Genomic DNA, 10,816 nt, shown 5'->3' with positions numbered 1-10,816 from the left:
GTATTAGGCTACTCTAAGCGCTCGCGTTATTTACCCTACATATTGAGCCTAGCTATGAGCCTTAATGAACGTCAAAGACACCCAAATACAGATAATGCAGATAACAAAGGCCTAGCACACAAGTTGCGCAGCTAACGCAAAGGATCCATACTTCTCACAGCTCAGCTTCGTTTCAGTTTTTAGAGATCAAGGGTCTCGAGTGGCATAAACTTCAACGCCTCGACACCACACACAACACAACACAACACAGTCTTTACTGTGTAGCTACTGTAAGTGACGACGGGGTTTTTTGTCCTGTTTGTTTAGCATGTACATAATGACCAAAGTCTTATTTTGAGGTTGTGTTGTATTTTAGGCTCGCGTTCTTGTAGCCTACAAGAGCCTCTCAGTTTCTATGACGATTGTGAAGTGATTCCTCTCTGTTCACCTGTATGGGCCCTCTTGTGATCGGCTCTACAGACACACACACACACCTGACCAGGTGGAAGGGTGTGTGACAGAAAAATAGAACTTTGACACTGTGAAGAGTGTAGTGTGGTGTGAGAGAGGCTGGGCTCTGTCTCTCACGTGTGCAGCACCATAAAATACGATGGAAAAATAGCACCAAGTTGTGAAATTTCAGGTTTTGAAGGAATCCAACAATCCTCTCTAGAAGCCTCACACACACACTTAGACACACACACACACACACACACGCACAAACTTGTTTGGGTAATCAGGTTTAAGGTGAATACATCCTCAGAGCTGCAGCTGTGTTGTCATGGCCTCCTTTAAGATCACTCACACCTTATAATCACTCAGATCTCTGACACTACCTATCACACTTCACAAGGTTACACCAAACACTCTTCAGTTTGCCGTTATTGTGACGCCTCCTAATAAAAGTCATGTCTGCATGTGATGGGAAGAGCTGTTGCAGTGCTTGTGCTATTTCAGCTCTGGGTTGCCTTAAGATTACCATAAGATCATTTAACATGGCGAGAGGAACACAAGGAACTTCATAAGGAGCACAAGAACTCTTCTGGCCTCACAATCTCACTGGATTAAAAGAGGTTCAGGTTTTCATGTTTTGCGGGTCTACAGATCTGCTACTCCACTGGGTTTCGGCTAGCAGCATTGGCTTTGTTGGCTTAGAGTGCATCGCAGCTGTGACGTGCTCTGTGGTGTATCAAGCAGAAACATCTCACGAGTGTGAGGATCGAGAGGAGCTCAGGTGCTGAGCTTAAGCATGTACCGTGACAGGAATGTTGGAAAAAGAATGTTCTGAAGAACATCCATTCTATTCAACCTGGAATTTGAGAACCTTGAATTGTTGCGGAATGGAATCTTTTGTTAGAATGTTCAAAACTCACACCTTTAAAGGAGAACTCTGGCGAGGTTTCACAAAGATCTCTGTTTCTGGAGGTCATCTTTACCATCATGCCCCCAGAGTATAGCACTGTAGAAGCCTGGCTACTCTAGATGTCGTTGTAGCAACTAAAGCTAGGAAGTCTTTTTTTGGTCTATGTGAAACAAGTTTTCCTTTAAAGGTTAAAGAGGAGGCTGCAGTGGCTATAGATGTGAAGGAACCATCCATACAGCAGGACAGAGGTCAGAGGTTAATCCCTGTGTCTGAATAAGAGGACCTGTTGTGTTTTGTTTTGTTGAAACTGTTGAAGTGTCAGCATTTAATCTACTGCTATTACAAACAAATTAAATCAAATTTCAATTGCTTATAAGAAAATTCCTATGTTAAAATACAACTCATGCAAGCAAATGCAATTACAAGCTGAAACTGACTTGCTAAAATATTGAGTGTCAGTCGGAGAAAAAAAAAATCTCAACAACAAAACTGTCATATTTGTCGACTCAGAACTCTTCAGAAGGGTTGATTCTGTGGTTCATTCATGAATATAGAAGCATCTGTTGTAAGACGCCGTACCACAGCTCCACTGCCAGCGTACGCCAGTGTGCGTCACATACTGTATCTAACGCCTCGGAAATCCAATATCCGGACAAGCAAGTCTGGAAATGAGGCAAGACTTTCAAAAGTGTATGCAGATTTCTCAGGTGTCAGCAGTTAGTGGCTCTACACTGAACCAAGTGTTAAACTGTGTCTTTCACTGAGGCCCACGACTTCTCATGCATAAAGTAATTAAGAAGGGAAAAAAAGGTATTTTCTGTTTTGTGCTTCACAAATGTTTAATGTTATGGTATAGGTCACTCACGCATATGCGTTTCCTTGCCTTCCAGAGCAGTTGTGTGCATCCATACGAAGAACTCAGCCCGGTCACAGCTCAGGGGGACCAGCTAAAACGTGTGTGGGATACGACTCAGAAAGGAAATGACACGGTGAGCTATGTGGAAATACAGATGAAGTAGATTTGTTTTGTGTGTGTGTGTATATTTGAGCACCATTTTTTTTTATAAATAATTTCTCATAAATTACTGCCCTAATGCACAATTCTATAAACTTTACCTTTCAATAGACTTGAATCTATAACTCTATTTCTCTACCTGCAGCACTTTACATACAATATATAAAAATAAAATTAAGTTTAGCTCTCTATTCGAAAAAACGTATGACATTTTCTCCCAAATGTAGATATTAAAGCATCCACTTTGGTTTACGACATTTAATAATGATTTCACACCAAGCTATTCAAGTGGTACGCCTGCCAACTAAGTGAGCATTGTTCCATTATTTCATTTTTTTCTCCGACGGAGGTATGATCCACTAGACATTTACAAGACTGTTCTAAAAGACGTAATCTTATAAAACAAGGGGATTTAAGAGAATAACTCAAACTCAAAGCGAAACGTGTAATATTTACTACTACAAGTGTCCTTCAAAGTTAATTTGGTTCTATGTGTGAACGTTCTCAAGCCTTAGCATCTCACATCGTTAATTTGGTTCTGTGTGAACATTCTTGAGTCTTACATTGTTAATTTGGTTCTATGTGTGAACGTTCTTGAGTGCCTTAGAATCTTACATTGAGTGGCATGTCTGTTGGTCTGCAAGATTGCTTTAGCAATATTTATTATAGAAACATTCCTAATTCATCAATAAATATGATGAAATAAATTAGGAGGTTTAACAACAATAAATGTGAAAATAAACGATATGAAGCAGTACCCCTAGCCCCCAACCCCTGCCATCTCCCCACCCCTCTACAGGGGCAGATGGGGGCATTTTCTTTGCTTTGTTTTGTTCTCTAAGGGGTCATTTGTGTCATGCCATACAGCCTGTAGTTAACTGAAAGTAAGTTTGTCTAATATCTGTTAAGATATTAAAAGGCTTAATCTGTATGGTTTAGAAAGAACAATGCATGTAGAATGATGTTTTGAAGAATTGTATAGATGAGTATAACATTACTTCACATCCGTTTTGTTTTACAGTAGACTCGTTAAATCCATTTCCTGCTCTAGCTGTAGGGTCATTTGCTTAGTACCGTGGTCTTCAGTCACCCTTATATGGTGATCAACTGACGTGTTAGTCTAACAATACGCTGTACAGTAAAGCCTCCGTTCTATGCAAGTAACGTCTGACATTAAACATTATGTACACTTTCCACAGTTCAAGGAAGAAATTATTTTGAAGATGGGTTATTAGGAAAAAATACTACACATGTAACACAAACATTTGGTGAAAAAAATACAAAATTCATATAAATAAATCTTATAAATAAAGAAATGTAATTAGCTATTGATTGTTTAATAGTTATATTTTGACAACGAATGTGTTTATTTGTGACATACTGTAGAATACTTAGCTGTAAACCATCTATCTATTATTTTGGGGAATTTTATAGTTATCTGCAACACCACCTATTCAAAAATATTTGTCTATCTCAACACCCTCAACCCCTTCCAAATTCACCTTTTGAGGACATGACTGTAGAGGGGTATCAGATGGATTTTGGTTGCACTCTCAACTGCATTCTCATAGTGGCCGTTTGCTAACAGCATACAGATGGAGAAATTTAAAGAGCAGTGACTGTCATTGTGAAGCTGTGTTAAAATCACATGACGGATGTGTGTAAACTGTTGATGCACAGCGTACTGTACCACACACTGAAAAGGGGTGAAACATTTGCACATCTTTAGGCCGACTCCACTCACTGATTTTGAAATGCATGTGAACAATAAATAATTAGCAAGAGACATATGCAATGAGTAAACAAGATATTGTTCACTAAATGCTATTTCAGTTTTAAAACTTACTCATTTAAAGTTTTGTTTCCCATGAATTTACAGTATGTCATTTAGCACCTTAAAATATTGTGACAGTATGTCTCAGATCTTTTAAAAGGTAGCACAAAGCTATGTTGAAGGTAAATTAATAACATTGTTTTGGCCAGTGAGTTCTTTGCGTCTGTTTGTATTCTCCACTGTCGCCTGTTTTCTTCCTGACTGATGCTTTGGGTGCATCCTACTGGGAGGCGCAGTCAGATTACAACAGAGGGACAGAGGACTAAACGTTACATCACTTAGGATGTTGGCATCAATAAATAGCACAAAAACAAACAAACAAACAAACAAACAAACAAACAAATAAATAAATAAATAAATAGATAGATAAATAAACAATAAATAGTTGTCTAAATCAGTAAAGGCTTAGGGGAGTGTTACCAAGCCTGATATTCATCGCTGAAGAACACATCTGTTTAAACACCATGATTCTAAAACATGTCTGTCTGATGTCACAGCAGTACTGTATGTCCTAGCAAAGCAGGGCGCTGCATCCTGTATCCTCTGCAGATGAAATCATCCAGACAGTATTCGTCGTGCCGAACCGAGTCTACTCATTAACGTTAAGGACCAGACACTGAAGCGGTTCAGACTGTAGGCGTGCCTTAGGCCTGGGCGGGATTCTGTGATTGGCAGGGCACCCACCAATCAACTGCTGCTTTATCAAATCCCTCACTTTTCACGATAGCACCGACGGACTAGTGACTGCTAGTCACCACTACCATTTCTATCCTCATTTGAGTTAAGGCAGAAATGTGTCTCAGCGTGTTTCACATATGCAAGAAACTATAAAGACAACCAAAAAGAGGCAAGATGGGTTTGATAAACAAAGCGTGCGCGCTGCTACTACTGCAGCACGTAACACCACTCTGTCGACATAAACAGGTGGATGCGACATCAGTGGAGGCTGCTTGTTGGCACTGTGCAGTAACTGAGAAGGGACCACTCTCGTGCTGAGGGACATGTCCCACGTCAGAATGGAACGGAGTGGAGAGAACGCTCCGGTGATGCTTCTATAGAACGCCTACATCACAGGGGGTTTGGCTACACCAGTCTGCAGACGCAGGGATCTGACTGGACTGAGATGAAGACCTTTCTTGTAGCACTAGTCCAGTATATCAGTCCATTCTATCCAAACAATGTCACGGAAATGTAAACAAACGATGCAAAGAAAATATTTGAAAAGCAAAGTTACAAAGCAAAACAATGCAAAGAAACTAAATCATAGTACTGAAAAGGCAGGTTAGAGAAGAGATCCAATCAAACATTTGGGCTGTTGCTTGGAGACGCTCAACACGTATCCCATCAGGACGTACTGTAACTACTGACAGGAGGGGCACAGAGGAGCCCCACCCCTCCTTCTCCCTTGGGTCAGAGTCACACAGCTGAAGTGCTGATATCCCTCAACAAGACTGGGCTGAGGGGTCGTTGGCATGGTGATGACCTCAAAAGAGGATAGCCTGACCAAGGGTCAGTCTCATCTTTGTGATGTCCTGTCAGTATTGCATATTCTGTTCTGCTCTTGGTACATGTTGTTGCAACAAGGCCGACAGTGCTTTTAGGGGTTGCCATAGCGATGACCTAACCTGGGGTCACCTGGCCTCATGCATGCTGCGGTCGAGTGCCGGCGGGGCCGGTGCAGGGCGGGGGGGCGAGAGTGGGCCATCAGGAAGTGGTCGCCATGGCAGCTGTGGTTAAGACGGGTAATTGTGATGCGTGATAGAACTAAAAGGTTGCCAGGTGGCTGGGAGGTTGTGGGGCATCCGAGGGTCATTGCTATGCTGGCCGACCAGATTGCTTACTGTCTGCCACACCCATCATGGCCGACACAAGACTCCCCACCCTGTCCTGCTGACTCGCACAAGGGGCTTTGTGTGAGAGATGGCTGCAGTGCACGTCCATGGCGGGTGAGTAGGATCTGGAGCCCAATGTCATAGCGATGATAGCGGCACTGTACAGGCGCAGTTCAGCTGTGCTGTGTTAGTGTTGTGTTTGCAGTTCAGCTTGGTGTTGAGTTATGTTTGCGGGTTTTGTGTTGGGGGTGTTGTGTTAGCGTTAGGTTGTGTTTGCGGGTTTTACAGCTCAGCTTGGTGTTTGGTTGTGGTGCAGGGTTGTGTGTGGGGGGAGGGGGTGTTAGTGTTGGGTTCTGTTTGTGGGGGTTTGCAGTTCAGCTTGTTGTTGGGTTGTGTATGAGGGGGGGGTGGGTTGTATTGGGTGGATCAGCTTGGTGTTGGGTTGTGTATGAGGGGGGGTTGGGTTGTATTGGGTGGGTCAGCTTGGTGTTGGGTTGTGTATGAGGGGGGGTTGGGTTGTATTGGGTGGGTCAGCAGGGTTGTGTTTGAGGGGGGGTTGGGTTGTATTGGGTGGGTCAGCAGCGTGATCTGGCAACTCTCGTCTTCCTTCTTGGGAGGTAGATGTCTGCATCCTCAGGTGAGATGGCGCTTACCTGAGCACGGGAGAGGGGGCGGTCTGAGAGGCGGAGACAGCTGTGAAGGGGCGGGGCACAGAGTAAGGTGTGCAAGTACAGTAGGTGCTTCTCAACATGCCTCCTCGATCCTCGATGATCGATCTTCGAGGGGCGTTCCCACTGATCTATAACTAACACTGGATACACTATCCCATTGTTTTCGCCCCATCATTCTTTATGTAGATCAGTGAGGATCGAGGCCCAAGGAGCGAGGGAGGACGTATAAAAGCCCAAATGAGAGGCACCCAGTATGTGACTGAACTGATGCTGCTAGTCTAGGTCCTAGGATGCGTGCCTGGTGTAACTACTGAGATGTATTACAATTTGGCAAACAGTGGCGAACGTTCGTGGTGAACATGTTTTCTTTGAACAGTTCAATTTGAATGATTTGGTGTCAACATTCCAACGGTAACCCCATTGTTGTGTTCGTCAAACTAATGTTCAGTCCCACTGTATGATCGCGGAGAACTACCCCTCATACTGTCTGCAATTGTTTGCAAACGTTCGCCGAAAACTCAAGGCTAACGGAAAACTGTTTGCAAACGTTTGCCTATAGTCAAAATCCCCCTTTATGCTTTATCCCCGTTTTACGCCCATATACATGAACTACGACAAAGTATCTTGCTCCGCCCTTAATGATCTTTGGTAAAACTGATTTAAAGGAAAAGTACTTCCTGTCCTGTGATCATGTGACCTGTTGTGCTCCCTGTCATGTGATCATATTACTTGATTTCTCTGCTGCTGTGTGGTAACTGGCCTGGTGTGCTGTGCTACCTGTCCTGTGATCATGGAACCTGATGTCCTACCTTCTCCAATGTCTTTACCTGTCCTGATGTCCTACCTGTTCTGGTATCATGTGACCTGATGTCCTACCTGTCCTGTGATCGTGGGACCTCACCTGTCTGTCAGCTGGTCTTCCTGTGGAGGTGAACGGTGGCGGTGTGGAGATGGCTTCCCTCAGACAGGTCTCCATCCTCCCAGACACACCTCTGCTCCTCTGGGCCCACACAGCAGAGAGCACAAGAGGAGAAAAAGATGATAATTACTGACAGTGATGAGGGTGAGTGTCTGTACTCATAGTGATGTTTAGTGTCTGTGATAAGAGTGAGGTTTAGTGTCTGTACTGATAATGATGTTTAGTGTTTGTACTGATAGTGCCTCTACTGATAGTGTCTCTACTGATGGTGATCATTAGTGTCTGTGAAATTCATCTATTCCTAGCTATGGAGGTCAACTGGGCCAGCCTTACCTAGTAGGGCGACGTAGAGCCAGTCAAAACACTGCCGGACAAACTGAGGATCAGAAGGGAACACACACACACACACACACACACACACACACACACACACACACACAAGAACACACACACAAGAACACACACACACCCAAACATTTTATGAGCTTGTACTGTACTGTGCATATCTGTGATTTGAAACAACCAGAGAGATACAGAGACACTATGGTAAACAGGTGTTAATCTTAATCTAATGTAATCCAATCCAATCCAATTTAATCTCACCTATCCAAATATAATTGAACCAGCCCTAACCTAAGCTGGTTAACCTAAGCTACAGTAAGCTAAGCTGGTAAGGGCTGAGAACCTCTACAATGCAGCACTGCCCATCGCATCTGTCGTGACCTCTGCTGCCCTCTGACTCCTTCTAGAAGCATCTGGAACGCATTGCTCCCTGGGGCCACCTTCTGTTTAAGAAGCAACCTGAGATGTGAGTCTACCGTGAATCTATCGCAAATCTGTCATGCATACGTAATTACGTATGCGACATTGGGGACACGTCCCAGCATTATCAAGGCTAAGGATACACCAGATGGACACTATTTTAATCCTGAGTCACCTTAGCTTGTTCTTTTCATATATTAGCATACATTTGATTATTCAAAAACAATAATTAATACAGTTGGAGCTGTGTCCTAAAAAAATGCTGATTCCCACAGTGAAACTACATTGTTTTATGCATGGCCCAGGGATCACCTGCAATGCCTAAACGGACCACAGGGGGGCCTCCAGTTGCAACCCCCTGGTGTAGAGCTCCTCTGCTCTGCGTCTGGTTCTAGAAGCATCTAGCACCCACCCTGGGGGGTCCCCCCCTCTCCGCTGGCCCGTGGCCTCGCTCCGCGCGTCGCGGGGGGACGGGGGCGACTTCTCGGGGCCGGTCAGCGCCCGGTGGCGGGGGCTGCCGCGCTGGCTCCTCCTCCCCGGCGAGGCCGAGGCCGAGGCGGACGGCGACGGCGACGACTTCCGGGAGAAGCTGGCGGTGGAGGGCGGGAGCAGGGTGATCTCGGAGGCCTCCGATTGGAGGGAGGGCGGGGTGTGTCCGGGCCGCGGGCGCGGGCGGGGGCGGATGGGGGAGCCCTGGAGCGAGGACAGGGGGCTCTGCGTGAGCGGGGAGAGGCGCGAGGGCTGCAGCACCATGGGGTGCACGCACCAGCCGGGGTCCAAGCGCCGGGGCTGCGGAGGGCTCAGCTGGGAAGTGACCTCGTACCACTGCATGTCCAGCCCACCAAACGGTCTGCAGAGAACACACACACACACACACACACACAACACACACACAACACAACACACATACACAACACACTCTTCACAACACAGGCCAAGCTGCTCTGGAGCAACACAGGCCTCAACACACTCACCACCAGTAACACTTTACAGCTGTAGTAATGATGATAATATTAATATCTGTAACATAGTGTAATGCGTTGCTGTTCTAAATTCAATATTATATTAATATTATATTATATTATATTAATCTGAAAAATATATATTGGAATGTTAGGAACATCAGTAAAATCAGGAACATTAGGAACAGTAGACACATAAGGAATATCAGGAACATTAGGGATATAAGGAAAATTGGGAATATCAGGAAAATGAGTAACGACAGGAACATTAGGAACATTAGGAACATTAGGATCATTAGGAATGTTAGGAATGTTAGGATCCCCACTACGTCCCTAGAGCTGATGTACCAAAGAACAGAGCTCAGTGGGATGAGGTAACATTCAATAAGAATGCTGATAAGAGGGAAGAGGGCCCATCTTAATGCTGGAGAGGATGCTGAACTCATAGCTGGTAGAGTAAGACTGTGTGTAGTAGTGAGAATGAGACTGCGTGCGTGCGTGTGTGTGTGTGTGTGAGTTCAGTGGAGAGCGGATACTGCTACTGACCCCAGCGGCGGTTCTGGTTGTGGTTGTATGTGTGTGTGTGTGCGTGCGTGTGTGAGTTCAGTGGAGAGCGGACCCTGCTACTGACCCCAGTGGTGGTTCGGGTTCGGGGAGGAAGGGCAGGACGGGGACGCCCAGCCCCTGCGCCGTGTGCCGGAGCGCTCCCACCTGCTGCACCTCCTGGGCCCGCGCCTTGCTGGGCGACTTCTTGTGGCGCCCCCTGGGGACGTGGAGGGGCATGACGGCGGGGTAGGAGGAGGGGGCCGGGAGAGGGGGGGGCAGGAGCAGGGGTGCTGGGGGAGGCAGCGCGGGCTCACGCTGGAACTGGAGCTGCTGGTAGAGCGGGAACATCAGGTGCGGACCCTCCAGGCCGGCGAAGGGCAGCGGCTCGCCCGGGTGCCACATGTCGGAGGAGCGCGACGCCGAGCTGAACTCCACCCCCGAGGAGGAGTAGAAGGGCTGCAGCTCCGCCCCCTCCTCCCCGAGCTCCTCCCCCAGCTCCTCCAGGATGGGAGGGTGGCAGCCGAACGAGCCCTCCAGGTGGTACGGGGGCGACGACATGACCGAGCTGAGACAGAGAGAGAGTGTGTGTGAGAGAGAGAGAGAGAGAGAGAGAAATGAGAGTGAGATAGAGAGAGTGAGAGACAGAGAGAGAGAGAAAGTGAGTAAGAGAGAAAGAGAGAATGTGAGAGAGAGAAAGGACATACAGAAAGACAGTCAGTTTCTGAGGGACTTGGTGAGAAGGGTAAAGAGAGACAGAGAGAGAGGGGGAGAGAGAGAAAATGTGTGAGAGAGAAGGAAAGACACACAGAGATGCGGTCAGTTTCTAAGGGACTGGTCTTGGTGTGGTAGAAGGGTGGAGAGACGACGGCAGTCACCTTCTGAGCGGACTTATCTCAGCATGTTAGAAAGGTGGATGGAGAGAGAGAGAGAGAG

At 46.2% G+C, this 10,816-nt stretch overlaps 1 protein-coding gene across 1 annotated transcript in view; it reads right to left on the bottom strand.

The window, feature by feature from the left end:
• Positions 1–211: 211 nt before the first annotated feature.
• igsf9bb (immunoglobulin superfamily, member 9Bb) overlaps positions 212–10,816 on the bottom strand; it is a 32,072-nt gene continuing 21,467 nt past the window's right edge. The window contains exons 20-24 of the mRNA XM_062537474.1: positions 9,969–10,448; positions 8,788–9,225; positions 7,571–7,692; positions 6,677–6,716; positions 212–218 (exon numbers count right to left, since the gene is read on the bottom strand). Coding sequence (XP_062393458.1) covers positions 212–218; positions 6,677–6,716; positions 7,571–7,692; positions 8,788–9,225; positions 9,969–10,448 — 1,087 coding nt within the window. The remainder of the gene's footprint in view (positions 219–6,676; positions 6,717–7,570; positions 7,693–8,787; positions 9,226–9,968; positions 10,449–10,816) is intronic.

This window comes from Sardina pilchardus, chromosome 5 (genome assembly GCF_963854185.1).
Source record: "Sardina pilchardus chromosome 5, fSarPil1.1, whole genome shotgun sequence".
Classification (NCBI taxonomy): domain Eukaryota; kingdom Metazoa; phylum Chordata; class Actinopteri; order Clupeiformes; family Clupeidae; genus Sardina; species Sardina pilchardus.
The sequence above is the reverse complement of the archived record's forward strand: the minus strand, read 5'-3'. Positions and strand labels throughout refer to the sequence as shown.